Source organism: Pygocentrus nattereri, chromosome 12, assembly GCF_015220715.1.
Source record: "Pygocentrus nattereri isolate fPygNat1 chromosome 12, fPygNat1.pri, whole genome shotgun sequence".
In the NCBI taxonomy this organism is placed as follows: Eukaryota; Metazoa; Chordata; class Actinopteri; order Characiformes; family Serrasalmidae; genus Pygocentrus; species Pygocentrus nattereri.
This window is the reverse complement of record NC_051222.1, coordinates 37247458-37274688: the sequence shown is the minus strand read 5'-3', so window position 1 is coordinate 37274688 and position 27231 is coordinate 37247458. Positions and strand designations below refer to the sequence as shown.

Here is a 27231-nt window from a genome sequence, read left to right as displayed (position 1 = left end):
CATGCAATTCACGCCATATTTAATTTGTTAATACATTTATTTTTGTTGGTTTCTTTAACCATTTGATAATGGGTGCCTGATGTTAACTGAAATATGTTTACATTGTATTGTAAATCTGTTTTATTGTTTGTCTCACCAGCTCATACTATAAATAAGGCCTTGCTCTCAGTCCTGGCTCCTCCCACCAGTTTGACTGAACAAATACCAAATTTAGCAATGAGAGAAATGCTTGACATGTTGGACTAGTTCCGCACTGACACAGCCCTGAACGATTAATGATGATGTGCCGTTTAAAATGAGCTGAAGACGAACAGTAATATGATCGGTGTTTTGATGCATGAATCATGGCAGGAGGACACAACATATGAAGAGTGTAGACACTTCTAACACACTGTAAACACTACAAAGCCTACCCTCCTTTAACCCACACTTATACCTAATAACCGCAACTCCACACTAACAGCAGCAACATCGTGATAACCGAGTTTATGCTCACCTGGATAATCCATATGGATAATGTTTTTTGACGTCTCCAGCGCATTTAACACCGTCTGGCCTGCTCTTCTGGGTGATAAGCTCACAGTGATGCAAGTAGATGCCCCCTTGTGTCCTGGATTGTTGACTACTTGATTGGCAGACCACAGTATTTATGCCTGCAGCACTGTGGGTCAGCAACACTGGAGTTCCACAAAGAACTGTTCTCTCTCCCTTCCTCTTCACTCTCTACACCACGGACTTCAGCTACTTTACAGAGATTTGCCACCTTCAGAAGTTTTCTGATGACTCTGCGATAGGTGGATGTATCAGCAGGGGTGATGAAGGTGAGTACAGGGCAACGGTGAAGGACTTTGTCGCATGGTGCGAGCGGAACCACCTGCAGCTCAACGTGACAAAGACAAAGGAACTGGTGGTGGACCTGAGGAGGGACAAGGCATCGGTGACCCCTGTGTCCATCAGGGGGGTTAGTGTGGACACTGTAGATGATTACAAATATGTGGGTGTGTATATTGACAATAAACTGGACTGGGCTAAGAACACTGATGCCCTCTACAGGAAGGGCCAAGGTCGTCTCTATTTTCTGAGGCGCCTGAGGTCCTTTAACGTCTGCCGGACTATGCTCAGGATCTTCTATGAGTCTGTAGTGGTGAGTGCTGTCTTCTATTCTGTTGCATGCTGGGGAAGCAGGCTGAGGGTGGCAGACGCAAGGATCAACAAACTGATCTGCAAGGAGGTGTCTTTGGTGCACCACTCACATCAGTCAAGCTCCAGTTGGTGTTAGTGGTCCTCTCTAACAGGATTCGTCAAGAATTGTTATGAGCTGGCAGTGTCCTTTGTGTCTGTGAGGCTGTATCTGTCTGCAATTTAGGCCAGTAAGCAGGGGTGGGTCCGGATCATCCTATAGGTTTTACAGGCACTGCAGAAGCACCCAAGGCACTAAGCGGCCTCCCACAAGCAATTATGACAATTTTAACAGATTTCTTGACTCCCAGTGAGAACAAAAATTCATTTAAGCCGCGTCATTGAGTTACGGCTGAACGTAAGGCTGGAGCTGTACACTTTTTATCAAAGCATTTGATTTATTTTCCCGTTCACTTCCTGCTTAGCAGCTGTTCATCTATCCGCCGTTACTTTGGTCAAGCTTTTAGGGGTGAGCTAGTATCTAAATGTACTTTTAAGTTCAAGCTCCAGAAATTCAACAGATATGTCTGGGGGACCTGATACTCTGGCAGAGTGAAGAAATGTCTACTTCTAACACCAAACAAATTAATAAACATCATACCAAGAGTGTGCACACTGGTGCTGAAAAAACAATGAAATACATAACATGGGTAGAGTGAATAAAGCAGCACCTTAGTATGTGTACCTGCAAGACTGTGTTTCAGACATGGCAGTGTGCAGTAATGGGGCACCTCAGGGGACTGTATTAAGCCCATTCCTGTTCAACACATCTGACTTAAAGTACAACACAGTCATGTCATCTACAATCTCTGATAAGGTTTTTCACCCAAAGTTGATTAAATACTTCTTAAAATGTAATTACAGTGGTCTTCATAACATATAACTCTCTGTATGTCTCCACGTCACCTTCTCTGTATTTTTCTTTTTTGTTCCTCTTCCTTTGGTGTCGGAGTTTAACCTCAATGCTCCTCCCACCAACACCACTGACTATGAAACAAAGTAATAAGAGAGAGTGCCATCTGCTGTTGGTGAGTCTGCTTTGGCACTAGGGCAGCCCTGACGGATAAAAAAGATTGTATTTTGGGGGTTATTAGAAATTCGTTTCTCAAAACATCAGGTGATTATTTTGGTTTAGTCCAATTTCTAAGTATAACAGAAAACTGTGTGCATGTAAATGTAACTATTGACACAGTGGATAAGAAGGTGATGGAGCAAAGCACTCCAGGCACGTAAACATTTATCAGGACTATTTGTTGATGATCAGTCTTGATTGCAAGGACGTGTGTCCTAAAATGAAATTTGGAAAAACTTATCAAAGTATCCTCTACCTGCTCAGGGGAGAGAGCACTGCTAATGTCCTGTGTTAAAGTGGTAGATGTATAGATGGTGTGTAGGTGGCAGGGGAAACTTTATCATGCATTGCATGATTTGATAAGTTTATTGAATGTAAAATGCTTAAAATATACATGGGGGTGCATTTTTCTTTCATCGAGGTACAAACAGTGTAAATGTTCCTTCAAAAGTTCGGTTTAAGGTCCAGTTGTGTACCTTGTAGTTTTTCCAAGTGAAGTTCATATTTGTTCCTTTTCATAACCGAATGTTTTAAAACAGAGCAGTAGAATAAACGCCTGGAGGCGAGGCGAGGCGGGGCGGGGCGGGGTGTGTGGAGTCAGCACAGCTTAGAACAGATCATTTCAGTGGATTATGGTTCAGTTATGTTCCCTGACTGAAGGTACTGAGATGTACCCTTTGACGGTACCACCCAAGTCACAGCTTCATACCTTTTTTTTGACAGAATAGAGATCAGATTTTGATAGCTTATAACTAAGAATGAGTACATGCAGACATATTAAGAGAAATCTGTAGAAGCATAAACTGACTGATCAAGCAATAAAACACAAATTTAGCGATTATAGAGATGTGTTTAACTCTCCAGCTAAAATATCCTTAATTTCTCTCCTTGTTGCAACCTCAGGCAAGTAAGTTTACACTGGAAACAACTAAGAAAACAAAAACCAAAAGTATTGTTTTTTTATTTAATCTAGAAGGACTGGAGTATTGAGGGAGGTGCAAATAAACTGATGTTGTGAAAATTTGGGTGTATTTGGTAAACTTCTCCGACAACTCGAACCAAGAATTTAGCTTTGACCAATAAGAGAAGAGGACATTTCTAATAGGCAGTTATCACTGGTTCTTATGTGTTGGCACTGAGAACTGCTTTATGAAATACTCCCCTCATCCACTGCTCTTGATGGTCACATTCTCATAAATGAAATCTGATTGGTTGGTGTTCTTATAGTCCGAATCCGATTGGTCGGTGTTTGGATCACGGTTCTCATAGACTAAATCTGCTATGTTGGGGTTTGTGCTCTGGTGGACTGGACCCATGCTGATGTTGTATCGATTTCCATGTGAGACATTTTCATAATCGTCATCCTATAATCAGAGGGAGGACACTTAATACAGGCAGATCACAGAGAAACATTCTGCAGTCCACGTATAATGGATTTTATTCTGAGATGTGGAAAAATACTGTATCCCATATTTTTTGTCTTAATTGAGCTACTGAGGTTATTTTCATCCACTTCATTATTTTTGTCTGTTCTCTGGCCAGTTGAAGCTGAGTCTGTAGAAAAAGAAAAGATGTAAAACAATAGTCATATCCATCACTGTCCTCTAGAGGGAGACTTTAGATTTAACTTTTGAATGGGGGACTAAAGGACACCAAATATACTAGTAATTTGCATACCCTGTATCATGTGGTTTCTCCGTCTGTAGAAGATCAGTGCTGCTCCTCCAATCAGCAACAGAGTCCCACAGACACACACAGTGATGATAGAGGAACCTGGAGCTGAGACACAGAGAAAGACAGGCCAAAGACTAATCATGTTACAGAGATAGATGAATGTAACTGTAACATAGAGGCTGAGGCAGGTTACAAGTGCAAAGTGGCTTTGTTAGGGGCTTTACGATACTCATTGTTGTAGCAGAAGCATGCAGGAATAAAGCAGTCTTATTGAGATCAACAGAAGGTGCAGGTGTATGGGAGAGGAGGAGAATGGGCGGGATCTCAGCCTATATTCCTGGGGTGGGGGAGCAGCTCTGGAAGCCAGAACTGGATCAACAGGAAGAGCCGGCACAGAAGAAGCTTGGAGCAGAGGACCAGGAGCCGCTCGAGGTGCAGGAACTGGAACAGGAGCCGTCCGGTCCTCAGAAACTGGAACAGGAGCCGTCCGGGGTGCAGGAGGTGGAACAGGAGCCACTCATGGTGCAGGACCAGAATCTAGAGTGGCTCCCGTTGTGGTTGCCACCCCAGCAGAGGTGGTTAGAGGAGCCACCACAGATGAGGAAGCTCTGGGTGGCATGATGAGGGTTGATGGGCCAGTGCTCTCCATAACACTGGGCAGAGCCTTAAGGACAGGTGTCGATGGGCCAGTGCTCTCCTGAGTACTGGGCGGAGCCTTGAAACCCTTCTCTGCTTTAAGGGTCTCTGCATACATTGTCCCCTTCGCCCACTTGACAATACAGGAACTAGAGAGATCCTTTTAGCCCCCCTAATAAATTTCTTTGTGGAACCTTCTTCTCTGGCCGTGTGTCAAAACAGACTGGAAGAGACCCCAGAACTTCTCCAATGAGTAAGCTTATGCTTTCTGAGGCCCATATAAGAGCTGCCCAGTCTAACGCAGGCCCTCGCAGCAACATTTATGAAGTCCTCAGACTGCAACGACTCCTCAAAGCAAAATGGGCCAAATAGCAGAGCCACACACCCGTAACGTCTGCCCACAGCTCTACCTCCCCATGATGGGCAGGCTTGTTGGTAGGTGGGGGTGTGAAGCCACTCACTGCAGCCTTGGTTAGTGAAGTCTTTTGTGAATGTACACTGTAAACCCGAATATGTTCAATGAACCCAAAACATTTGGGGTAACACGTTGCCTCAAAAAAACTGATTTCTTAACCACTGAATAAACATAAAAGTTAAGGTTGACTGTACCATCATTTTAAGGTACACTGCATTGTTTGATTCAGTACAATAAACTATTCTCTCATGTTATACTAATCAATACTTATTAGGTTGAAATTGATTGTTTGTTTACATAATTTAATATTATTTGTAATTTTTTCCAAACCTTTTAATTTGGCTAGTGCTAAATGTGTACTTCATTTTACTACTAAACATGGGGTTGGGGTAATATGTGAATGTTTAGTCTTCAGCAGTATTGCACCTAGAGATATTTGTATGTACTTCCACATTTACATAGCATTTTTTGGTAAAGTTGTGGGTTCAACACTAAATGGGGAAAACCTGCCAAACTAGAACATGCATACTTAAACAATTCCAAAATAACAGCACATCTATTGCTGTAAGAGCTATGAATAAAAAAAAAAAAAAAACAGATTGACTGGTTTTTGAAGGATTATTGTAATGCAGTAATGTGAAAACTGACAAACAAGAAAGCCATTCTACATTAGGGATATTATATATATAACAAAGGGTTTTTATGTTTTACTTATCACATACAAAAATACACTTACCACTATATGTTCGTACATTGTGTTATGGGATAGACTGGTTAAGATTGTAATTTACACACATGCTACTGAATAAAGGATTTCCCACTACTGTGGCAGCAGCCTCCTCCCACCACCTCTACAATGACTGTAGAGGTGGCGGATGCTACCACAGCAGTGACAGATACACTAAACAGTAGCATGTGTGCAAATCTCAATCTTGACCAGTATATTACACACCAAACTATCTGAAAACATGGTGGGAAGTGTAAAATACCAACCGTGACCTGTAGGCCAAAACAAAGAAAACCTATTTGCCAACACTGTCAAATGACCATGACTGTAAACGCCAATATACCCTTTTTTACACAAGACAGTGGTATCAGCTGTGTGCACTTTTCCTTTCAACTCCTCCCTACCCAAAGAGAACCTGCTGAACGAATTGAAGGTTGTGTTTACCATGCACCTTGGGTAGTTTGTGTACAGGATGGTCATTTGACAGTGTTGGTGCTACCCTATTCACAGAACAAAGTAGCATAAAGTGCATATAAATAAAGTCACTGCCTTCCACAACAGAAACTCCGGCAATGGCACTTTGTAAAAACAACTTTTTCAAAACTTTTTTTTTCAATTGTTCACACACCAAATGTAACATCACTTTTTTCAACAGCCTTTGTACCTTAAGAGTTCTGAAATGGTTATTCATGACACTTAAAACAGAATTTAAAATAAAAATTACAAATAAAAAAGATAGAAAAAATACAGCTACTCACCACAAAAGGCCCATAATGATTAATTCAATAATGAAATGAACCAAATCGCCATACCCAATAACATCTTCCAAGGTCAAGCTGGGCATTTTACATCTACCACTATATGTTCGCACAGTTTGTTATGGGATAGGATGGTTAAGATTGTAATTTACACACATGCTACTGAATAAAGGATTTCCCACTACTGTGGCAGCAGCCTCCTCCCACCACCTCTACAATGACTGTAGAGGTGGCGGGTGCTACCACAGCAGTGACAAATACACTAAACAGTAGCATGTGTGCAAATCTCAATCTTGACCAGTATATTACACACCAAACTATCTGAAAACATGGTGGGAAGTGTAAAATACCAACCTGAAGTGACCTTACATGGCCAGCTGATTAGTCAAAGTCAACACTTTTCCCTTCAACTCCTTCCTCCCCAAACCCAAGAAAACCTGCTGAATGAACTGGAATGTGTTTACCATGCATTTTGGGTAGTTCAGATGAAGTGCATATGTCAAGCCAAAGAGTAGGCACATGGTCTGGGGCAAGTTGTTGATATTGTCCATCACAACATTTCCTTCCAGAACCACACCCAGGGAGGATGGGTTTAGGGGATGTTGTGCAACACCATCATGATGAATAGCGAGGATTCCAATTGGGATGTGTTTGTAGGCGTCCTCATCATCCACAGCCTAGAAATGAAAATAAAAAAAAAAGTGTGGTTTTACTCTGAGAACAGAACGCTGTATTTGCAATAAAAGTGTTAATCACAGATAGCTAAGATGGACTACAGGTAACCTAGAATGGTTACATGTGCTACTTTCTATATCACAATGCATATAGACAAAGGTAACCAAGTGGTATGACTTACAAAACCTTCCAAAAGTCCTTGAAGAATTCAGATGGGTTGTCATCCAGAAGCACTGCCAGCCCTCTCAGGACGAGGCATCATATGTCGGCAATGTCCGATGTCTGGATTGCAATGAAAAAAAAATACTACATTGTAATACTACTTAAGGTTAGAATTCTCATTCATTGTGTTTCCCAAGAACTTCCCAAGTAGTGTGCCTACTTTAATCCTAAGTAGTACTTAAAGAAGAATTCCTGCCCATTTCAACACTCAATTTGACCCAGCATATCACTTTAAGCCTAAATTGTAAGCTTGATTTCACATTTGGAGCTTTAAAGGAAAATTCCGGTCAATTTCAACATGCCGTTGTGTTGCTCATGTTACCCATGACTTGTCAGTACCTGATGATGCGGCATATTTTTGTAAAGCTTTCTGAGATCCTGACCATAGTAATGGGGGTAAGGTACAACAAAAACACAAGCTCCTAAATAAGTCCAGTTGCTTACAACCTAAATCCTTTAGATAGTATGACCTTGCTGAAAGAGAATTGTCAGATATCTCATTGTTCTCCATCAAGACAATTGTACATGGGAATTGACTGAATTCAATTCACAAACCTGTGCTTGGCGCAAAAGTGCATCCAGCAGCTGCCCCTTCAGCCCTCTCTTTGACTTCATGACATCAACAAGTGCAGGACAATGGCGATCAAGGGAGTCGTAGAATTCTTGCTTCAGGTTTTTCCCCACGACCCTGTTCAATTCCTGGTACACCTGGAACACAGCAATAAATCAAGATTTAATATCAATTCTGTCAGAACCATTTTAGTCAAGAAACACAAGAGAAGATTCTGAATGAAATTTCTTTATTGTAAAGTATGAATTACATTTGGCGGTATGGCTCTGTTTAGAGGAACCCCACCTTTTTCCATGAGCACCATGGAAAAGCAGCGAGTCAGGGGGCAGCAGCAGTTAGGGAATTCTCACCCCAGCAGGACAGGGAGAGATAGATATTCCCCCCATGAACAGAGCCAGGCGACATGACAAGAGCACATGCCATGTCATACATGACAAGGCTGAGCAGGGGAGGAGGTGGGTTAGCAAAAACCAAGCAGCATGCAGCTGAGGGGAACAGAGTAGGATTTAAAGGGCGTGCCAGTGGTGCGTGGCCAATCGCTAGGGAATAAAGATGATCAGCTGAGGAGATTCTCCTGGATCAATTAGTAATGGAATTGAGGTGAGGACAAGCGGCAAGCTTCTTGACTACGATGGCCTGGCCAGAACTGACGTTAACACTTTGTTTACACCGCCACACTATAAGAATCATTCACACACACACACACACACACACACACTTACCTGATTTTCCACGAACAGTGCTGGTCAACGCTGGAGCATCTGGATCACAGGTGGCTTGTCCTGCACAACTTCCTTCCTTCACAGAGACAATGTTGCATCCATCTTCTGATTGATAAGTGTTCTGTCTGGGTTCTTTTTCTTCATCTCGTCCACTAATTGCTTTCGGGCATCTTCAAGGCTTGTGTTATTGTGTCCATCCGGAATATTTGGTAAGTAATTGACTTCCCCTTTCTTTGGCTTTTTTATGTTCTTGTGTGGAGGCTCACCATTCGGGGTGTTTCGTCCTCGTTTCCCTGCATTGACCTTGACATCTTCATGTCCCAGAGCTCTCATTTTTGACCTGTAATTGCCCATTTTGTCTTTAAGGCTGTCCTTCCACCCACAGCAACCAGATGGTGATGCCGGTTCTTGAAGGCAAGGATGAGCCGCTATTAATGCCCTGGCTACTGCGTTGAGGTCACGAGTAGTTGGGTATGCTTTGAATGAGTAAATTCTTTCTGCCAGCCTGTGAAGGATGTCATGCTTCAACTCTTTTGAGACCTTAAGGTATGTTCTCTCCTTGAGATAAGTCAAATTCCCCTGACGGAGTCTGTACTCGACATCTACAGAGAATTTTGGAATTAAGACGTCATCGGGCCATGGCTTCCTTGCTTCTGTCAACGAAGTGGAGAGCAGCTCGGTATCTGCTGTAGACACAGTGTCATTCAGATTTTCAGATAAGCTTGAAGGAAGGGAGACCAAATTGAGCAATGGAATGATCTTTACTGTTGGCTTCTCCGGCAGTTCTGATAAATCTGTGAGGTTGCAAAGTTCATTATCAAACTCTGCGTCTCGAAACTGTAAGTTGAAGTCATATTCGAGTCCGAATGATTCTTTTATATACATAATCAAATCCGCAACTGAGCTAGGCCTTGAGGTTAGCTTCAATTTTCGGACATTGGCTTCAGTTAGGATGACTCTCATGGTGGTTGATGATGCCATCTGCGGAGAAAAAAGGCATTCAACTGTGAATAAAATGCCTCACTGTTACCATTAATTTACCCTGTACATTGTAAGGTGAAAGAGGGAAAGGGTAATTTAGATCTGTAAGCTGAAGTACGCAAAATGTTGGACTGTCTGGACTGCAAAGTTCATATGACCGAAGCTGTTCATATGAGTACCAAGCTGTCATGACCTTGCAAATGAACAGAACATCTGTGTTCACAGCAATTATCTGAGTGATTTGCTTAAATTCAGGAAGGCCAGAACATGAGCCAGCTGAAAGCAGACTGTCTACGTTGTAATCTATTCCATCAATACAGATGGAGGATGCCGTAAGAACAGCTGAAGTATTGGGGACTTTTTTTCGAAGTGCATTCTGGATGCTCTCTGGTAAAGAGGTAACCAACAAAGATGTTACTTTGGCCTTCTCAAATTCTGGCTTGTAAAACAAACTGCAGTCTAGTTGGTAGCTTTTTGGTGTCTTACAGCAAGAGTCATAGGAACATTTTTAAAGTTCTGAGCATCCCGATCAACCTTTTTGAAGAACTTGAGCTTTCCTTCAAATCTCATTGTCCACACTTCACACAGTGTGCCATACAGCTTTATAAGTTTGGAGTAATGCTCGATATAGTGGTGTTTGGGCCACAATCTAAAACCTGGGAAGGTAGACTGCAAAAGTTCCCTGTGCTCTGCCACCTTGCTTTGAAGAAGGTGTACAGACACACTGGTATGTCTTGGTGCAAGAGCTAATGCAACAATGTCCTTAAGAAGCATTAGTACATCCCAAGCATCATTTCCCTCAGCAATGCAATGGCCAATAAGGAGAGGAAGGAGTCTGATTAGGCACCAGTTTTCATGGCCATTTCCTCCTATCGTCCCTTTCTTATCAAAGCCCTTCACAATAGGCTGTGGCCGATCAGTTTTGTCTGTGCAAGCATAAGGAAATGTTTTGATGGCCTCATTGATCACCTCTAATATAATGCACTTCTTTGCCACCAAGTCTGCAACACATATGATAACCTTCTTTTAATTGTAGCTAGACATCCATCCTTGCCACAGCATGCAGTGATAATGTTGCTGCCTGTCAAAGTCTCTACTACCTCTCTAACAACTGACTCATCAACGTTTGTATGATGCTTCAGTAAAAACATTTTTACTTTACTGTACAGAGGTGCCTGGGACAACTGAACTAACTCACAAAGTTGCTGAATAACCTCTTGCACAGATTTTTCTGGAACATGCAGCACTGTTTGCATTTTTAGAAACAGGGCTGCCAAGTTATGCTCCAAATCTTCCCACAAGTGCTGAGACTCAGCCTCAGGTGTTTCATTGTCATCATCCAGATTACCTGCTGTATCCACAACATTTATCTCCAGAGTATCACCACAGTCACTACATTCGTCATTTTCTGTTTCAGTACTGACTACTATTTCTGATTTAAACGTTGTCCAAGTCATATCTCTGTGCACCTTACTTTTATGTGCATTAAATGTTGAGTAGACACTGCTCTCAAATGTGCAGCCCTTAAACGGACACTGAACTTTCTGGAAGTCTCGAAGATACTACGAAGGTGGGTGAAATACGTGGCATCAGTGCATGGTTCAAGAAACTCGCATAACAGACAGCGCAACTTGACTGCACGTGCAGGTTGCAGAGAGTGGGTTTCAATATGGAACCGAGATATGTGAGTCCTGAGAGTGCCAAAAGACCGGAACGTGCACAAACAGTCCTGGTGAGGGCAAGGGAAGGGTTCATTTCTAGAGTAACTTCCATGCTTTATCCTGTAATGTTTTAAAATCTGCCCCCTTTTGTCACAATTGAACTCGCAGTATTTACACTTCCAAATCATATTTTCTGTCCTCTGTCCATAAATCGGTCACCATTAAACCTGTGCATGTGCTCACATTCCTAGCAACTAGCAGCTTAGCTGAAAAGTTCGCCTCTACTTGCTGAATGGCCTAAAACTATGAAACGCTAAAATAACCAGCAATACCACTTCACAAAGACTAGAGAATGATTCACGATAATAACCTCAAATAAACAACAACGTGTTAACCATTGGAAACAAACAAGCAAGATGCAATGAAATGGCTACCTAACATTGCATGGTGGACATGCTCATAGCAGCTAGCAGCTTAGCTGGAAAAAGTTTCTGATAATTTGCAAGTAAACCAGAACATATGCAAAGCTGAAAACAATACGCAACCCAATGATAAATACCTAAATACAAGTCATAGAAAATACGTTGTGGTCATAGCATAAACTAAACAATGGCATGATAGCACTTACGAGAGACAAGAGATACTGAAGTGAATAGACAACACAGTAACACAAACTGAAATGACTGACTGACAACTGTGAATCGCGCGCACTTACCTCACCGTTCCTTGTCTTCTTTCCCTCCTTTTCTTCCTCCTCTTCTTTCTCTCATTTGTCGTTGTTATATATCCCCCTTCCCCTCGCTCTTCGTCCTCAAAAGCTCACACCTCCGCACGTTCTCGCTTCAGAAACATTGCGGAGCGGGGCAAATGTATCTGGCTTTCAAACTAGCCAATGAAATCTTTCCATTTAGCAATGGTACAAATTGTTTGATTAATTCAGTCCAAAGATACAGGTTGTATGTACAAGTGGTCAAAAAGGTTCCGTTTATCTAAAATGTTTGGGTTTCAAACGGGAAATCATTATATTTCTGTCCAAGAGACCTAATGTATTTGGGTCCATATAAAATGTGGGTTTACAGTGTAGGGGCTGAGGCAGGTTGCAAACATGAGGGATTGAGAGCAGTGGTGTTATCCCTTACACTGCACCAACCAAAACCAGACTGCCACAGTGACCTTAAAATCATACCCTCTGCATGCTGTTATATTTGATTTAAAACCTAAACCTGAGTGTCAACTCACTGGTCACATAATTTTGAAAACAGTAAAGAATAATGAAAAACGTCATGACACGGGTCAAATTAAGCAAACGTAAAGTTAACGTATCTCACCAGAAACTTTCAGCTGAATCTCTCTGAAGTAGGAGTAATAACCCACTGACTTCTGATTCTTCCACACTCCACACAGATAAACTCCTACATCATCTTCTGTCACATCACTGATGTTCACACTGAAGACGTTAGAGCTTCTGTCATCAGAGATGGAGAATCTGTCTTTCTGCTTCTTCTGAGACGCTTGTCCAGTGCAAATTATTCTTCTAATTGTATTTTGATCATTGAGGTTGATGAGGTACTTGCTTTTCATCTTGAACTCATCTGGATGGTTACAGTCGAAGTTGGCCGTCTCTCCTAGATAAGCATTCGTTTTTGTAATTCCCCCACAACAAGAATCTGTCAGTCATATAAACAAACAAACAAACTACAGTTCATGAATCAGCTGATTAAATCTGAGTGTGTTTGGGAGCAATGTTTCATTTTTATCATCATTTTAATATAAATATTTTAGAAACTAGCAGCTTAAACAGGTTAAAAACTCTCACCACTCTGAACGGTCAGCTCAATGTCCTTATGCTTTTCATTCCCAACTCCAAATCTGTACACGGCAGAATCCTGTGGGTTCAGCTCTCTGATCAACACTGTAAACTCTCCATCTGCATTTGAATACATCATGAACCTCCCGCTAGTGACAGACCTGACCTTAGTCTGATCCTTCATTATATCTAGACAGCCACTTTGTTCCACCCTGCAAATATACCGTGTATTGTTTACATCCCACTGCAGATCAGAGAATAAAAGGATGCTTCCTCCTGAATAGCCGAACACATCAGAGCAGCACACTGGGCCTGTCGATCAGAAAAGAAACCTCTCACACATGCGAGAACCTCACAGAACCTTTGGTACTCTTCACTCTTGCAGTATAAACATAACTGTAGCACACAGAACTACTATAGCTTCCAATGCAAGAACAATCGATAATAAATAACTGCGCTTTCTGTCGCATTAACAATTAAAGTTGAATATCTGACCTGAGATCAGGTAGAGGGTGGAGAGGAAGATCTTCATCCTGAACTGAAGGATCTTCATCCTGAAGTTCACAGAAATTCTGATTCACTTTTCTTGATGGAAATTGTTAGTTTTTTGGTTACAACTGATAGTCCTCTGTATTTGTTTGCCTCTTCTCACTGCTGTGGTGTTTCCACCGTCTCTGGCTTTCAGACTGCTGTGCACCCCACCCAGCGATATACATATGTGTATACGTATATTAAAAAATTGACATCATCTTTAAGGAAGACACTCAACTTCAAAGCACCTCCCACCAGCACCACTGAACAAATACGAAGTTAAGCCATGAGAGAGGGAACACTTGAGTGTGATGCATGACATAACTCTAGAGTTATCAATAGAAATAGGCTGTATTAAATGAATTTACACATACAGTAATATGGTCAACATCTGAACTGTGAGAAGAAGGCTTTCGTCATGGTAGGTTAGCGGTCTGTTGTATTCTGGGTTTTAAGTCATGGTTTAGCCTCTCATGTATTTAGTTGGAAGATCAGAGTCACAGTTGGACAGAGTGCAGGCCTGCATGTACTCACAAGACCCTCCATCAGAAAGGTCAACCAATATGGCCTTTTACACACTCTACCTACATTATTTTAATCCATATGAGTGTTGGTTGTAGTTCCTTTTCTAATACACACACACCATATGTTGTAGTGTCGTCTGCAAAAGAAGAAACCCAGGGATCGCCATGATTCTGCTGCGAGAAGTTTTCTTTATTCAGCACGCCAGCGGAAGAGGCCCAACCAGAGCACTGAACTCGTGAGGGAGGTCACCTCTAGCCAAACACTTCACCTTGACGGTGACCCCTACTCACACACACAACCCCTAACTAAACCCATGCCCCAACACATAATGACACACACTGTTCCACGGCGGTACCCATTTTGTTCCCCACTAACGTTTGCAGTAAAAATGTTTTTCTTTTAAATGGTTTGCTGTAAAGGTTGAATTTACTCATTTTCACTTCAGAAATCAGCGAACTTTGCAATTTGGCCAGGGGTTATGCATCATGCATTTCAGCTTCCTCAGAGCTTTTTTCTTCCCTTCAAGTCAGCTCTCAGTTTAGTTCTGTTCTCCTATCATATTAGTGCATGCTGCATGGTACAGCGGTTCTTGATCTAATCTCACTTTGTCCTCTGTGGTCTAGAGCTTCCTGTTCTTTTTGTGGCCAGTGGGTGCTGTGAATTTGTCAGCAACTGACAGCACAAATAAACAAGTCTGCAGTCTGGAAGTGTTTTCATATTTTATAAGCATTTGCAACATAAAATCACCAATAATGCTACATTGATCCTTCACAATTGTTCATGAGTGATGGTTGAGCATAAATTGTTCCCTAAAATTATGCCATGAATTTAAAATGTGCATTTCCTGAATGTAGTGATTGCACAGGTTAAGCAATTCATGTGATTGGTTTTGCTGATGTTCCTGCTGGTTGCTAGGGAATTGTGGGGCAGTTTGTACGGTATTCCAGGTGGTTGCAAGGGTGTTGCTAACGGGTTACTAAGTAGTTTTTATTGTAGCACCTAGGCTAGAAGAAAACCAGAGAATGCAGTGATTGGACAGGTTAAGCAATTCATATGATTGGTTTTGATGATGTTCCTGCTGGTTGCTAGGGAATTGTTAGGCAGTTTGTACGGTATTCCAGGTGGTTGCAAGGGTGTTGCTAGCGGGTTACTAAGTAGTTTTTATTGTAGCACCTAGGCTAGAGGAAAACCAGAGAAACACTTTCAGCATGCCGGTAAATGCTCTTTTATTGAACAGGCAGCAAGGGAGAACTGCCACCAGGTGCTGTTCAAGTTGCTGGGATAGCAGGCAGGTCACTTCTACTCATATGCTTTGTGTTCACTTGATCTAATCTCACTGTGTCCTCTGTGGTCTAGAGCTTCCTGCTCTTTTTGTGGCCACTGGGTGCTGTGAATTTGTCAGCAACTGACAGCACAAATAAACAAGTCTGCAGTCTCAGTGTGACAGTTGATTTATAAATTGTTCCCTACAACTATGTTATCAGTTGGAGAAAGTGCATTTCCTGAATGCGGTGATTGCACAGGTTAAGCAATTTTGTGATATTGCTAGGATGTTGCTAGATGCTTTTGATGTTCCTGGTGGTTGCTAGGGAATTGGCAGGCAGTTTGTATGGCATTCCAGGTGGTTGCAAGGGTGTTGCTAAGTAATTTGTATTGTAGCACCTAGGCATAGAATAAAACCAGAGAAATGCTTTAAGCGTGCCCAATAAATGCTCTTTTATTGAACAGGCAGCATGGGAGAACTGCCACCAGGTGCTATTCAAGTTGCCAGGATAGCAGGCAGGTCACTTCTACCCATACACTGACTTCACCCTGATCTCTAAACTGACATCAGCTACCCCACAGCCCAGCCCAGCCCAGCACAGAACAGCACAAGTAACACATTTACACAAATAACAATCGCACAACAGCAACGTAACCGGTAAATATCTCTTACCAGGAGCACTGCACCTCTGGAAAGCTCACATGTCCACTTTGCATTGCCATGCATCACCACAACATGCAACTATACATGGTTACTAGTGTTTTGCTATATGGCTGATCTTGTATTGGAGATGTTCATGTTCTTAGGTGGTTGCTATGACATTTCTCGGGGTTGCACAAGTTTTCCAAGTGGACTGCTAGGGTGTTGCCAGTTGTATCCTGGTGACATAAGTGATGTACAAACTTTTGGCCTCATAGTGTACGGTGGCTAGCAGAATAAGTTTACATAAGTAGAATTCTTATCTACTTATTTGTTCTTGTGCATTAGGCCATCAGACCAGAAATAGTGGCCATATGTAAATTGTACATCCAATTTAAAAATCTGTACGCAAGCACACCTTTCCAAACCAGATTGAACATTCTGGAGTTGGTTTAGTGTTAGTATCTCAAACTGTGTGATGAGTTGGCAGACAAAAACAAGGAAATAAGGATTAGTCAGATACTTCTAGTCCTTTCAGCCATTCATTTAAATAAGCTAGCACAAATTTCACATTGCATTTTGCCCACAACATAAATAGTGGTTTTCAAGGGTGATGCCAAGAACCACTTTTGATCCCCCGAAAAGCCTCCCCGTGAGGAAGAATAAGAAAGGAAGTTAATACTTTTCATAACTTGCAGATGCATTTTAGTGTAGGTGGTGGATCCCTTCGCAAACTAGTATGTCCCATTATCCTCCTCCCTCAGATCTGTGATGGTGTGCAGATCCCAGCAGGTGCATCATCACTCCGAGAGAATCTGCCAGTTCTGTTTTTCCTCTGATGAAGCTCCATCTTTGACTTTAACTCAAAACGTTAATTTTGTTTCTTTTGAACTAGTGGACTTGAGGTGGACTTCTGTGCTTCAGGTCGCTGTCCTGCTGCCTAAACCAACTGCTCTTGAGCTTTACGTCACGGACTGATGGGCAAACATTCTCCTTTAGGATTTTCTGATAGAGCAGAAGTTGTGGTGCCATAAATTCTGAAAGTCATCCAGTTCCTACAGACATATAGCAGCCCCAGCCCATCACACTACCACTGCCATGTTTGACTGTTTGTATGATGTTCTTATGGTTGAACGTGGTGTTAGCTTTACGCCAGATGTAAAGGGTCTTCTAGCGTTTTTTTGACATGCGTGTGTTCTTTTTGGTCAGCAGTGGTTTGTTCCTTAAGTTAAGTGATACTTTTTTTAATCCCACAAACGGGGAAATTCCACCTCCACATTCAACCCGTCTGTGAAGTGAAACACCACATACACACTAGTGAATACACACACTAGGGGCCCACCGGAGCGGTGGGCAACCTTGTCCAAGGACACCTTGCTCAAGGACGCCTCAGTCCTGGACTGTCAGCACTGGGGATCGAACCGGCAACCTTCCAGTTACAGGGCCAGTTCCCTAACCTCCAGCCCACGACTGCCCCAATAAGCTTGCAGGTTATTGTGGAATTATGTACATTTGTGGACAGTGGCTCTCACTGTGGTCCACTCCATTTTCCAATACAAACAAAACAAACCAGAATAAGCAATATTTACGGTCATATTAGCCGGGATTAAAGAAGAATATCTAACCTGATATCTGGCGCTGGTTGAAGATGAGGAGCGTCTTCATTCTAAATAGAAGTTCGCAGAAATATGATCCACTCAAGTTTCTTTAAATACTGCTTAGAATCGGACTCAGCTGGACTTCATAACTTATGGCCTACTGTGTATGCCTTCTCGCTGGTTTAGTTGGTTCTTCTTTTTTTGGTGTCAGAGTTTATCAACCTCATTGCTCCTCCCAGCAGCACCATAAAGTGCAAAGAGTGCCATCTACTGGTGGTGGGAGTCTGCTTTGGCACTAGGACAGCCCTGAATGACAAAATGGCTATATTTTTAGGGTCATTACAAATCAGCTTTTTAAAAAAACTTTAGTTTGGTTCAGTGTCTTAGACTAAAGTAAGAAATTCAGACTACTGTATGCATGAAAATGTAACTATCGATACACATTTACTACAGACATTAGAGCCTCAGGTAGGTAAGAAGGTGGTGGAACAAAGTCCTCCAGTGTGGGGAATTTTTAACAAATGTTTGTGTATAAAAAGTAATGCAACAGCATCAAACTGATCCTACTGGATGTATAATTTAGTGTACTTTTATTATAAAAAAAGCCAATTTCTAGCAGGGCTGTAACTAAGATCAAAATGTTAGTGAGGTCCATCTTACAGAAACGTGACCCATGTCTCATAGTGAATAAAATGACTGAATGATATTGCACTCAGTTACTTTTTAACCAGACAATTTTTCATTTTTACTCATCTATAAGTGCATACAGTACATATTTTCCTGTCATTTGTCCTTTCCCATTCCTCAATACACTCTCTTTTACCTCTTGGTCCTCACAGATTACTGAAAAAGCATACATTAAAAATACATATCTGTCTCTACCAAAGCCTAGCTCAATGAAAAAGTACCCTTACACTTGATTAGACAAAAGTCAAATGTACATTGATTTCTTAATTATGTTACATACTTTTATGCCATCAAACGCTAGTTAACAGTAAACTTTATGACTAGGTAATGCAAATTGAATTTGTCATTGAAGTATCTGATAACCAGTCTCTGTCGATTGGACAGTCTCGTCACTGTTTTAATGTTTGAATCTCTTAAACTACTGAGGACATCGCTGTCTGCATGCTAGTCGATCAGTGCTGATAACTGACTGAAGGTTTGAGGTAATAACGGATAGCAAAGTTTGCTAAGCAGTGATTGGAGGGCTAAGAAAATAAGGTGGAGAATGTAAAGATTTTAACTAGCCAAGTAATAGTGACGGTACCAAACCAGATTCCATGAAAAGTTAAGTTTATAGGATATGAAATGCACAAAATATATAGTGAAATAAGAAGATCAGACTGACAGAAACGCTAGAGATCAGCCTTTTGATAGCTTAAGCCTATAACAAGAAGAAAGCTTCAAACATATTCAAAGAAATAATCTTTAGAAATATAAAATAAATCTTTACAGTTCGAGCAATAATGCAATTTGAAAGTGATATGGCTACGCATTTAACTCTCCTGTTGAAACTGTTCTGATTTCTTTCCCTTTCTTTCCAGACTAATTACAAAATAAACGAAATAGTGGTGGGGGTGGGGACATAGACTGAGGTTGTTCAAGTTCAGATTTACTAAATTTGGGGTATTTGGTAAATTTCTCAGACAACTCAAGCCAAAAGAAAGGTTTTGGCCAATAAGAGAAGAGAACGTTTCTAGTTGGTAGTTATCCGTTTCTTATTACATTATAACTGAGGAACCTTGCTTTGTGAAATACCCCCCAATACACTGCTGTTCATGTTTACATTATCATAAATGGAATCTGATTGGTTGGAGTTATGGACCATGGTCTCATAGATAAAATCTTTTTGGTTAGTGTTTCGATCAGGATCCTCATAAACTAAATCTAGTATGTTGCTTTTGGGGTGTAGGCTCTTCTGGACTGGACCCATGGTGATGTAAACACCCTCCTGAAATCACAGGAGGACAATTGATGAAGATAAGCAGATCACGGAGAAACAGTTTTCTGCTCACATTTAATAGATTTTAAACCGAGATGTGGAAAAGTCAGTGTCCCATAATTTTGGGTGTCTTAATTCAGCAACTGAGATTATTTTTACTCACTTTATACTTCTCTGTTCTCTGGCCAGTCGAGGCGGAGTCTGTGAAAAAAGATCATTTTAAAAATAAGTCACAGATATTTGTGTGTATTCTCCTTCTTTGTCCTCTAGAGGGAGCCTTCAGCTTTAGTTTTTAATAGGTGACTAAAGGACGTCATGTATACTAGTAATCTGCTTACCCTGTATCCTGTGGTTCCTCAGTTTGTGGATGATCAGTGCTGATCCTCCAGTCAGCAACAGAGCCACACAGACAAATACAGTGATGATGACAGAGGATCCTGGAGATGAGAGACTCAGGATTAGTCGATTTAGAATGTCCTTACATTGATCACACACATGTATGACTTAAGCTTTTGGGTCTAACACACTCTAGTCACAGTAGGGTCAGTATACAGTAGTGCCACTGATCAGTTTCTGGATGTCTCACCTCAGGATGTCTTTTTGCATGGTAAGGGTATTAAAACCCACAGCATCAAGACAGCCAGCAAAACAAGAACCCTCCAGCTCCACATCAGTTTCAGTTCCTGGTGTGGAGCCTAAACCACTGAACTCCTGCCTGAATACATTTAACATAAAATAGAATAAAAGAGGAAGATATGAAGAAGGACTGCGTTCTTACGGAGATGTTGAGCAGATGTTTCTGCTGCTGGCAGTGCTGCTGTTGATGTGGTCCAGTAGGTTGTAGCTGTAGTCTGATCCACAGCTGTGCTTGGACTTTCTGGTAGCGCAGTTGATTTTTCTTTTGTGTGTTAAAAAAAATTAAAATGATTTATTCAACTTTCGTAATGAATACGTTTACTATGGGTGACCACATATTTTGCGCTGCTGTAGTTTATGTGCGATTTCTCTCCTTTTTTGAGTGTCATTTTTGTCGCTGGCCGTGGGCTGGGGATGGGTGAGAGAGATGGTGTTGCCATGTACACCACCAGTTGGCTGAGTTCAGTGATGTCACCCATCACCCCAGCCACACCATCAACTGACCCTAACATTAGACATTGTGTGACGTTCTCTGTGGTATAAAGATCATGTGACTTCCTCTGAATCGTGCACTCTGCATGCTGTTCTATTTGATTTGAAAGTCACTGTGTCTGCTCACTACTCACATTAAAAACATTAGAGGAATGAAAATGTGTTGACACAGTTTATATTAAATTTCCCAAAGCGACACAACAGAGTTAAGCAAATGCAAAGTTAACGTATCTCACCAGTTGCTTGGAGCTGAATCTCTCTGAAGTAGGAGTAATAACCCACTGATGTGTCCTTCTTCCACACTCCACACCGATAAAGTCCTCCATCATCTTCTCTCACATCACTGATGTTCACACTGAACACTTTAGATCTTCTGTCATCAAAGATGGAGAATCTGCCTTTCTGCTCTTTTTGAGCCTCTTTTCCAGTGTAAATTATCTCTTTAACAGTAGTTTGATTATTGAGGTTGATTAAGTACTTGCTGTTTGTCTTGAACTCATCTGGATAGCTACATTTGAAGGTGGCCGTCTCTCCCAGATAAGCTTTCATTCTTTTAATTCCCCCACAACAAGAATCTGTCAATCATATAGACAACCATACGCAAAACTAGAGTTCATGAATCAGTTCAGTACTAGGGCTTTAAACCTCAGTATGAGCTACGTCTCATTTTTTATATCATGCATTATTATATTTTAATATAAATGTTTTAGAAACCCAACAACTTAAACATGTTATCTCACCACTCTGAACGGTCAGCTCAACGTCCTTATGCTTTTCATTCCCAACTCCAAATCTGTACACGGCAGAGTCCTGTGGGTTCAGCTCTCTGATCGACACTGTAAAGTTGCCTGCTGCATTTGAATAGATCTTGAACCTCCCGCTAGTTACAGACTTGCTCTTACTCTGATCCTTTATGATTTCTAGGCAGCTATTTTGCTCCATCTTGCACATATATTGTGCATGGTTTACATCCCACTGTAGATTAGGGAATAAAATGACACTTCCTCCTGAGTAGACAAGCACATCAGAGCAGCACACTGGGCCTGCCAAAAATGACACATGTGAGAACCTCACAGAACCATCTGTACCCTCTACTCTCACATCATAAACATACCTGCAGTAAACAGAACTGCTATAGTTTTCCTATAGGAGGAAACTTTGCTGTCATATTAGCAGATATTAAAGTTTAATGTCTGACCTGAGATCAGGTAGAGGGTGGAGATGATCATCTTGAACTGAAGGATCTTCATCCTGAAGGTCACAGAAATGGTACTATTAGCTTTACCGTGCTCTGTCTGTGTTTCTGCCTCGTCCTGCGCTGCTGTGTCTGTTTCCGCTGTCTCTGCTTTTCTTACTTCTGTGGGGTTTTTTTTCTAGTAGCCTTTTCTCATTTGCATGCAATTCATGCCATATTTAATTTGTTAATACATTTATTTTTGTTGGTTTCTTTAACCATTTGATAATGGGTGCCTGATGTTAACTGAAATATGTTTACATTATATTGTAAATCTGTTTTATTGTTTGTCTCACCAGCTCATACTATAAATAAGGCCTTGCTCTCAGTCCTGGCTCCTCCCACCAGTTTGATTGATCAAATACCAAATTTAGCAATGAGAGAAATGCTTGACATGTTGGACTAGTTCCGCACTGACACAGCCCTGAACGATTAATGATGATGTGCCGTTTAAAATGAGCTGAAGACGAACAGTAATATGATCGGTGTTTTGATGCATGAATCATGGCAGGGGGAAACCCAGGAGGACACAACATATGAAGAGTGTAGACACTTCTAACACACTGTAAACACTACAAAGCCCATCCTCCTCAGACACACTTATACCCTAATAACCGCAACTCCACACTAACAGCAGCAACATCGTGATAACCGAGTTTATGCTCACCTGGATAAGCCAGCCAGCTCTGTGAGGGTCATGTTTTTTGACGTCTCCAGCGCATTTAACACCGTCTGGCCAGCTCTTCTGGGTGATAAGCTCACAGTGATGCAAGTAGATGCCCCCTTGTGTCCTGGATTGTTGACTACTTGATTGGCAGACCACAGTATGTACGCCTGCATCACTGTGTGTCGGACAGAGTGGTCAGCAACATTGGAGTTCCTCAAGGAACTGTCCTCTCTCCCTTCCTCTTCACCCTCTACACCACGGACTTCAGCTACTTTACGGAGATTTGCCACCTTCAGAAGTTTTCTGACGACTCTGCAATAGTTGGATGTATCAGCAGGGGTGTTGAGGGCAACGGTGAAGGACTTTGTCGCATGGTGCGAGCGGAACCACCTGCAGCTCAACGTGACAAAGACAAAGGAACTGGTGGTGGACCTGAGGAGGGACAAGGCATCGATGACCCCTGTGTCCATCAGCGGGGTCAGTGTGGACACTGTGGAGGATTACAAATATGTGGGTGTGTATATTGACAATAAACTGGACTGGGCTAAGAACACTGACGCCCTCTACAGGAAGGGCCAAAGTCGTCTCTATTTTCTGAGGCGCCTGAGGTCTTTCAACATCTGCCGGACTATGCTCAGGATCTTCTATGAGTCTGTGGTGGCGAGTGCTATCCTCTATGCTGTTGCATGCTGGGGAAGCAGGCTGAGGGTGGCAGATGCCAACAGACTCAACAAATTGATCCGCAAGGCCGGTGATGCTGCGGGTGTGGAGCTGGACTCGCTGACGGCCGTGTCAGAGAGGAGGACGCTGTCTAAGCTGCAGGCCATTATGGACAATGGCTCCCACCCACTCTACGACACGGTGATGAGACACAGGAGCTCATTCAGTGCAAGACTCATTTTACCGAAATGACCACAGAGCACCACAGGAGGTCATTCTTACCTGTGGCCATCAAACTCTATAACTCCTCCCTGTGTGTGATTCACAAACTCAATACCAAACTGTTCATAGGGGTTATATATATATATATATATATATTTTTTTTTTTTTTTTTTCCCCTTCTCTATCTAATTCCCTTACCTTACCACATACCCTGAACAAACTCCTTAGGTCTCGTGGAGTCCTGGCCATGCTGGAGGGATGTCCACTCACTCTTCAGCAGCAGGCACCCTCTAGTCCTCTCTAGGAACTGTGTCTCCTTGGTGCACTCCTGTAGAGTTGTCCTACTCTGCCCCTGCCATGCAGCCAAACCCCAACATCTTTGGTGCAAGGGAGTGGAGAGTACTTCTCGCAGCTCCCAGAGAAAAGTTCAGTGATATTGGAGGCAGTGGCAGCAACAGCAACATTCCTCTCAGCTGGCTACCAATTTCTTTATTATCCACTGCTTTGTTAATACTGTTTATGCTGCCTGTGTGCTGCTGTTGGCTTGAAGGAATATGTCTGGATGCAACTGCAATGCTGACGAGCCAGTGTCCGTTAGAGGAGGAAGCTGCCCCTTGTCCACACTGAACCTGACACAAGGTTCACAGCGGCAGCCAATTTTCCTTGCTTGTTTTTGTTTACCTGCTGAATTTTGCTTGTGGAATTGATTGACTCTGTGTCCCATCATCCTGCAGCACCAGCATACAAGTGGCTCTGCCTTCACTCACTTGGGGGGCACTCGGAATGACACTCTATGGTACGCTCTCTCTCTCTCTGTATGTATGTATGCATGTATGTATATATATATGTGTGTGTGTGTGTGTGTGTATATATATATATATATATATATATATATATATATATAGGTATTTATTAGCAGTGGGATTGTGGTTTAAGGAACCACCATGCAAGGGACCCCTTCGTTACTGTGACTGAAGTTTTTTGAATCAGCAAAATCCTGGCCCATGTTTTGGCTCACCACTCACACCAGTCAAGGTCCAGTTTGTCCTCCCTAACTGGATTTGGCAGTGAATCTATTGGGCTTCAGGTTTCCTCTGTCTCCTTGAGGCTGCGTGTGTTTTGCCATGTAGGCCCAGTAAAGAAGATGAAGGACCAGAACATCCCTTAGGGGTTTATGCGCACATGGACAGCTGCCTAAACTGCAAGCAATTATGACATACACTATATTGCCAAAAGTATTTGTTCATCTGCCTTCACACGCATATGAACTTGAGTGACATCTCATTCATAATCCATAGGGTTTAATATGAAGTCGGCCCACCCTTTGCAGCTATAACAGCTTCAACACTTCTGGGAAGGCTTTCCACAAGGGTTAGGAGTGTGATTATGGGAATTTTTGACCATTCTTGCAGTGCATTTGGGACGTCTGATGTTGGATAAGAAGGCCTGGCTCACAGTCTTTGCTCTAATTCATCCCAAAGGTGTTCTATGGGGTTGAGGTCAGGACTCTGTGCAGACCAGTCAAGTTCTTCCACACCAAACTGGCTCATCCATGTCTTTATGGATTGTGCACTGGTGCACAGTCATGTTGGAGCAGGATTGTCTAAAATCTTTCAGTGCTTAGGCTTGAAGAGTTCCTTTCACTGGAACTAAGGAGCCGAGCCCAACTCCTGAAAAACAACCCCACACCATGATCCCCCCTCCAAAAAACTTTACACTTGGCACGATGCAGTCAGACAAGTACCGTCTCCTGGCAACCGCCAAACCCAGACTCGTCCATCGGATTGCCAGACGGAGAAGTGTGATTGGTCACTCCAGAGAACACGTCTCCACTGCTCTAGAGTCCAGTGGCGGCGCTTTAAGTTAAGTGATACTTAACTTGATGTAAGACTTGGATGCAGCTGCTCTGACATGGAAACCTATTCCATGAAGCTCTCTACGCTGTTCTTGAGCTGATCTGAAGGCCACATGAAGTTTGGAGGTCTGTAGCGATTGACTCTGCAGAAAGTCGGTGCCCTCTGTGCACTATGCGCCTCAGCATCCGCTGACCACGCTCTGTCATGTTATGTGGCCGACCACTTCGTGGCTGAGTTGCTGTCATTCCCAATCGTTTCCATACCTGAACACCTCAATTTAATGATTTGGATGGGTGAGAGTACTTTTGACAATATAGTGTATATGGGATTATAGTAGCCCCATATTTCATATGGGGTTACATATGTATTTATATGTAGCTATTGACACAACACCACAGACATAGGAGCTTATGTCATGAGCAGGTACAACAAAATGTCTTTCAATTCTTATTTAATTACTAATATAGGCAGCAACTGAGCTTGTAACCTGAATAAAGCAGCTTTTCAAAGTAGAAAAAAAAAAAGCATGCTGACTTGGATAGCAATGTTACGAGTGGCATAAATAAAAACAGGTCATGAGTTTTATAAGCGTAATCTGTTAATTACACTCCTACCTACTATCACAGCAGTGTCCATTTTTAGCCTGTAGTATGTGTGTTGCATGAGTACATCTCAAGAAGACATTCTGGGTAGTGATAGTGACCAAATCACAGCTGTTCTGAGGTCAGCTGAGAATCAGTCACTGTGGATTGGGCAGTCATGTCACTGTATCCACATTGAATCTCAAAAACTATTGAGGACATCTTTGTCTAGAAGCTAGTTACAAACATGACAGATGCCGGTAATGAGCTGAAGAATTGAAGCAGTGGCAGATAGCAGTGTTCAGCTGAGCAAATAAGGTGAAATGAGTCTAATGAATTTGACTGGCTAAGGTACCGTGACACTGCTCACAAAAAACAAATAGAAAATTTATCTTAATGTAAACTAGTAGTTTGCATACCCTGTGTCATGTGGTTTCTCAGTTTGTAGATCAGTGCTGCTCCTCCAATCAGCAACATCTGAGACCCACAGACACATACAGTGATGATGAGAGACACAGAGAACAGGCCAAACACTCCATATTTCAGTCAATTTAAAATGTTTTATATCAATCATAAATGTGATGATGTATTGTCAACTATTTGGAGACTTAAAACGGTGACTCTTCACCGTAGAGTCAATAACAGTAGTGCCACTTGTCAGCTTCTGCTTGGTTTGTAGGCTTTGGGATGTTTTGTTGCAGAGAGCCTTAGATCCTGTACCAGCCTGGGACCCTAAAGCTCTGAAACACTACCCGAACACACTTAACATGAATATAGAATGAAAGAAACTGAGTTCTTACTGAAATGTACTTCATGAGATGTGACTGATGCTGATGTGGTCCAGTGGGTTGTAGCTCTTGGACTTTCTGGCAGCGCAGTTGAATTTTGCGTGTTGAAAAAATACAATCGAAATTTGATGCATTCAATTTCTATAAAAGTAGGCTTAAAAACTGACCTGATCCACTGACTTTTATAGTATTTAGTCTTAGAAGTGTAGCTACATTTGATTTTTTACATTGGCAGATACTTATATCCAGAACGGATCGTAGTGAAGTGTGGTATGAGCCTTACGATTGAATCACAGATGTAGGAGAATGTGGCATTAGGAGGACTCTTATTGGGGTAGTGCTTGCCAGAGAGGGGACTTGAACCCCAATCTGCTATGTGGAGGACAGTGATGCCACCCATTACACCAACTAAAACCACAACGCCAAACTGACCCTGTAATTGCAGTCACTTCTTCTGTTCTCTGTAGTATAAAGATGATGCAAATTCCTCTGA

General features: G+C 42.1%; 2 protein-coding genes across 5 annotated transcripts; both read right to left on the bottom strand.

Moving 5' to 3' along the window:
• Nucleotides 1-2858: 2858 nt before the first annotated feature.
• Nucleotides 2859-17826, bottom strand: LOC108412166 (polymeric immunoglobulin receptor-like). 4 transcript variants are annotated; one of them, XM_037543579.1, is made up of 7 exons: nucleotides 17685-17826; nucleotides 13596-13654; nucleotides 13110-13412; nucleotides 12622-12960; nucleotides 3929-4030; nucleotides 3765-3805; nucleotides 2859-3615 (listed from the first exon to the last, which is right to left on the bottom strand). In XM_037543579.1, the coding sequence occupies exons 2-7, from the start codon at nucleotides 13651-13653 to the stop codon at nucleotides 3415-3417; spliced, it is 1044 nt and encodes a 347-aa protein (XP_037399476.1). In that variant the 5' UTR covers nucleotide 13654; nucleotides 17685-17826; the 3' UTR covers nucleotides 2859-3414. The 4 variants fall into 4 exon arrangements, 1 of the variants encoding a protein (XP_037399476.1); XR_005131204.1 differs by lacking the exons at nucleotides 2859-3615; nucleotides 3765-3805; nucleotides 13110-13412; nucleotides 13596-13654; nucleotides 17685-17826 and adding exons at nucleotides 6926-7138; nucleotides 7318-7418; nucleotides 7914-8066; nucleotides 8652-9632 and having other exon boundaries at nucleotides 3955-4030; nucleotides 12009-12728; XR_005131203.1 differs by lacking the exons at nucleotides 2859-3615; nucleotides 3765-3805; nucleotides 3929-4030; ... (1 more) ...; nucleotides 13110-13412; nucleotides 13596-13654 and adding exons at nucleotides 5581-7138; nucleotides 7318-7418; nucleotides 7914-8066; nucleotides 8652-9632.
• Nucleotides 17827-19367: 1541 nt separating this feature from the next.
• On the bottom strand, nucleotides 19368-27138 carry LOC108412157. The gene is made up of 8 exons (XM_017684078.2): nucleotides 27033-27138; nucleotides 26370-26427; nucleotides 23717-23890; nucleotides 21929-21981; nucleotides 20381-20500; nucleotides 19941-20039; nucleotides 19766-19803; nucleotides 19368-19611 (listed from the first exon to the last, which is right to left on the bottom strand). The coding sequence occupies exons 1-8, from the start codon at nucleotides 27136-27138 to the stop codon at nucleotides 19387-19389; spliced, it is 873 nt and encodes a 290-aa protein (XP_017539567.2). The 3' UTR covers nucleotides 19368-19386.
• Nucleotides 27139-27231: the final 93 nt, after the last annotated feature.

Excerpts from the sequence above, each read along its gene's own strand:
- LOC108412157 (XM_017684078.2), bottom strand. The coding sequence starts at position 27,138 with ATGGGTGGCATCACTGTCCTCCACATAGCAGATTGGGGTTCAAGTCCC. Across the intron at positions 26,428-27,032 it reads TGCCACATTCTCCTACATCT|ATGTTGCTGATTGGAGGAGC; the intron begins GTGATTCAATCG and ends TGTGGGTCTCAG. Across the intron at positions 19,804-19,940 it reads GAGGAACCACAGGATACAGG|ACTCCGCCTCGACTGGCCAG; the intron begins GTAAGCAGATTA and ends CTTTTTTCACAG.
- LOC108412166 (XM_037543579.1), bottom strand. The coding sequence starts at position 13,653 with ATGAAGATCCTTCAGTTCAGGATGAAGATCTTCCTCTCCACCCTCTAC. Across the intron at positions 13,413-13,595 it reads CACCCTCTACCTGATCTCAG|GCCCAGTGTGCTGCTCTGAT; the intron begins GTCAGATATTCA and ends TCTGATCGACAG. Across the intron at positions 3,806-3,928 it reads GAGAAACCACATGATACAGG|ACTCAGCTTCAACTGGCCAG; the intron begins GTATGCAAATTA and ends CTTTTTCTACAG.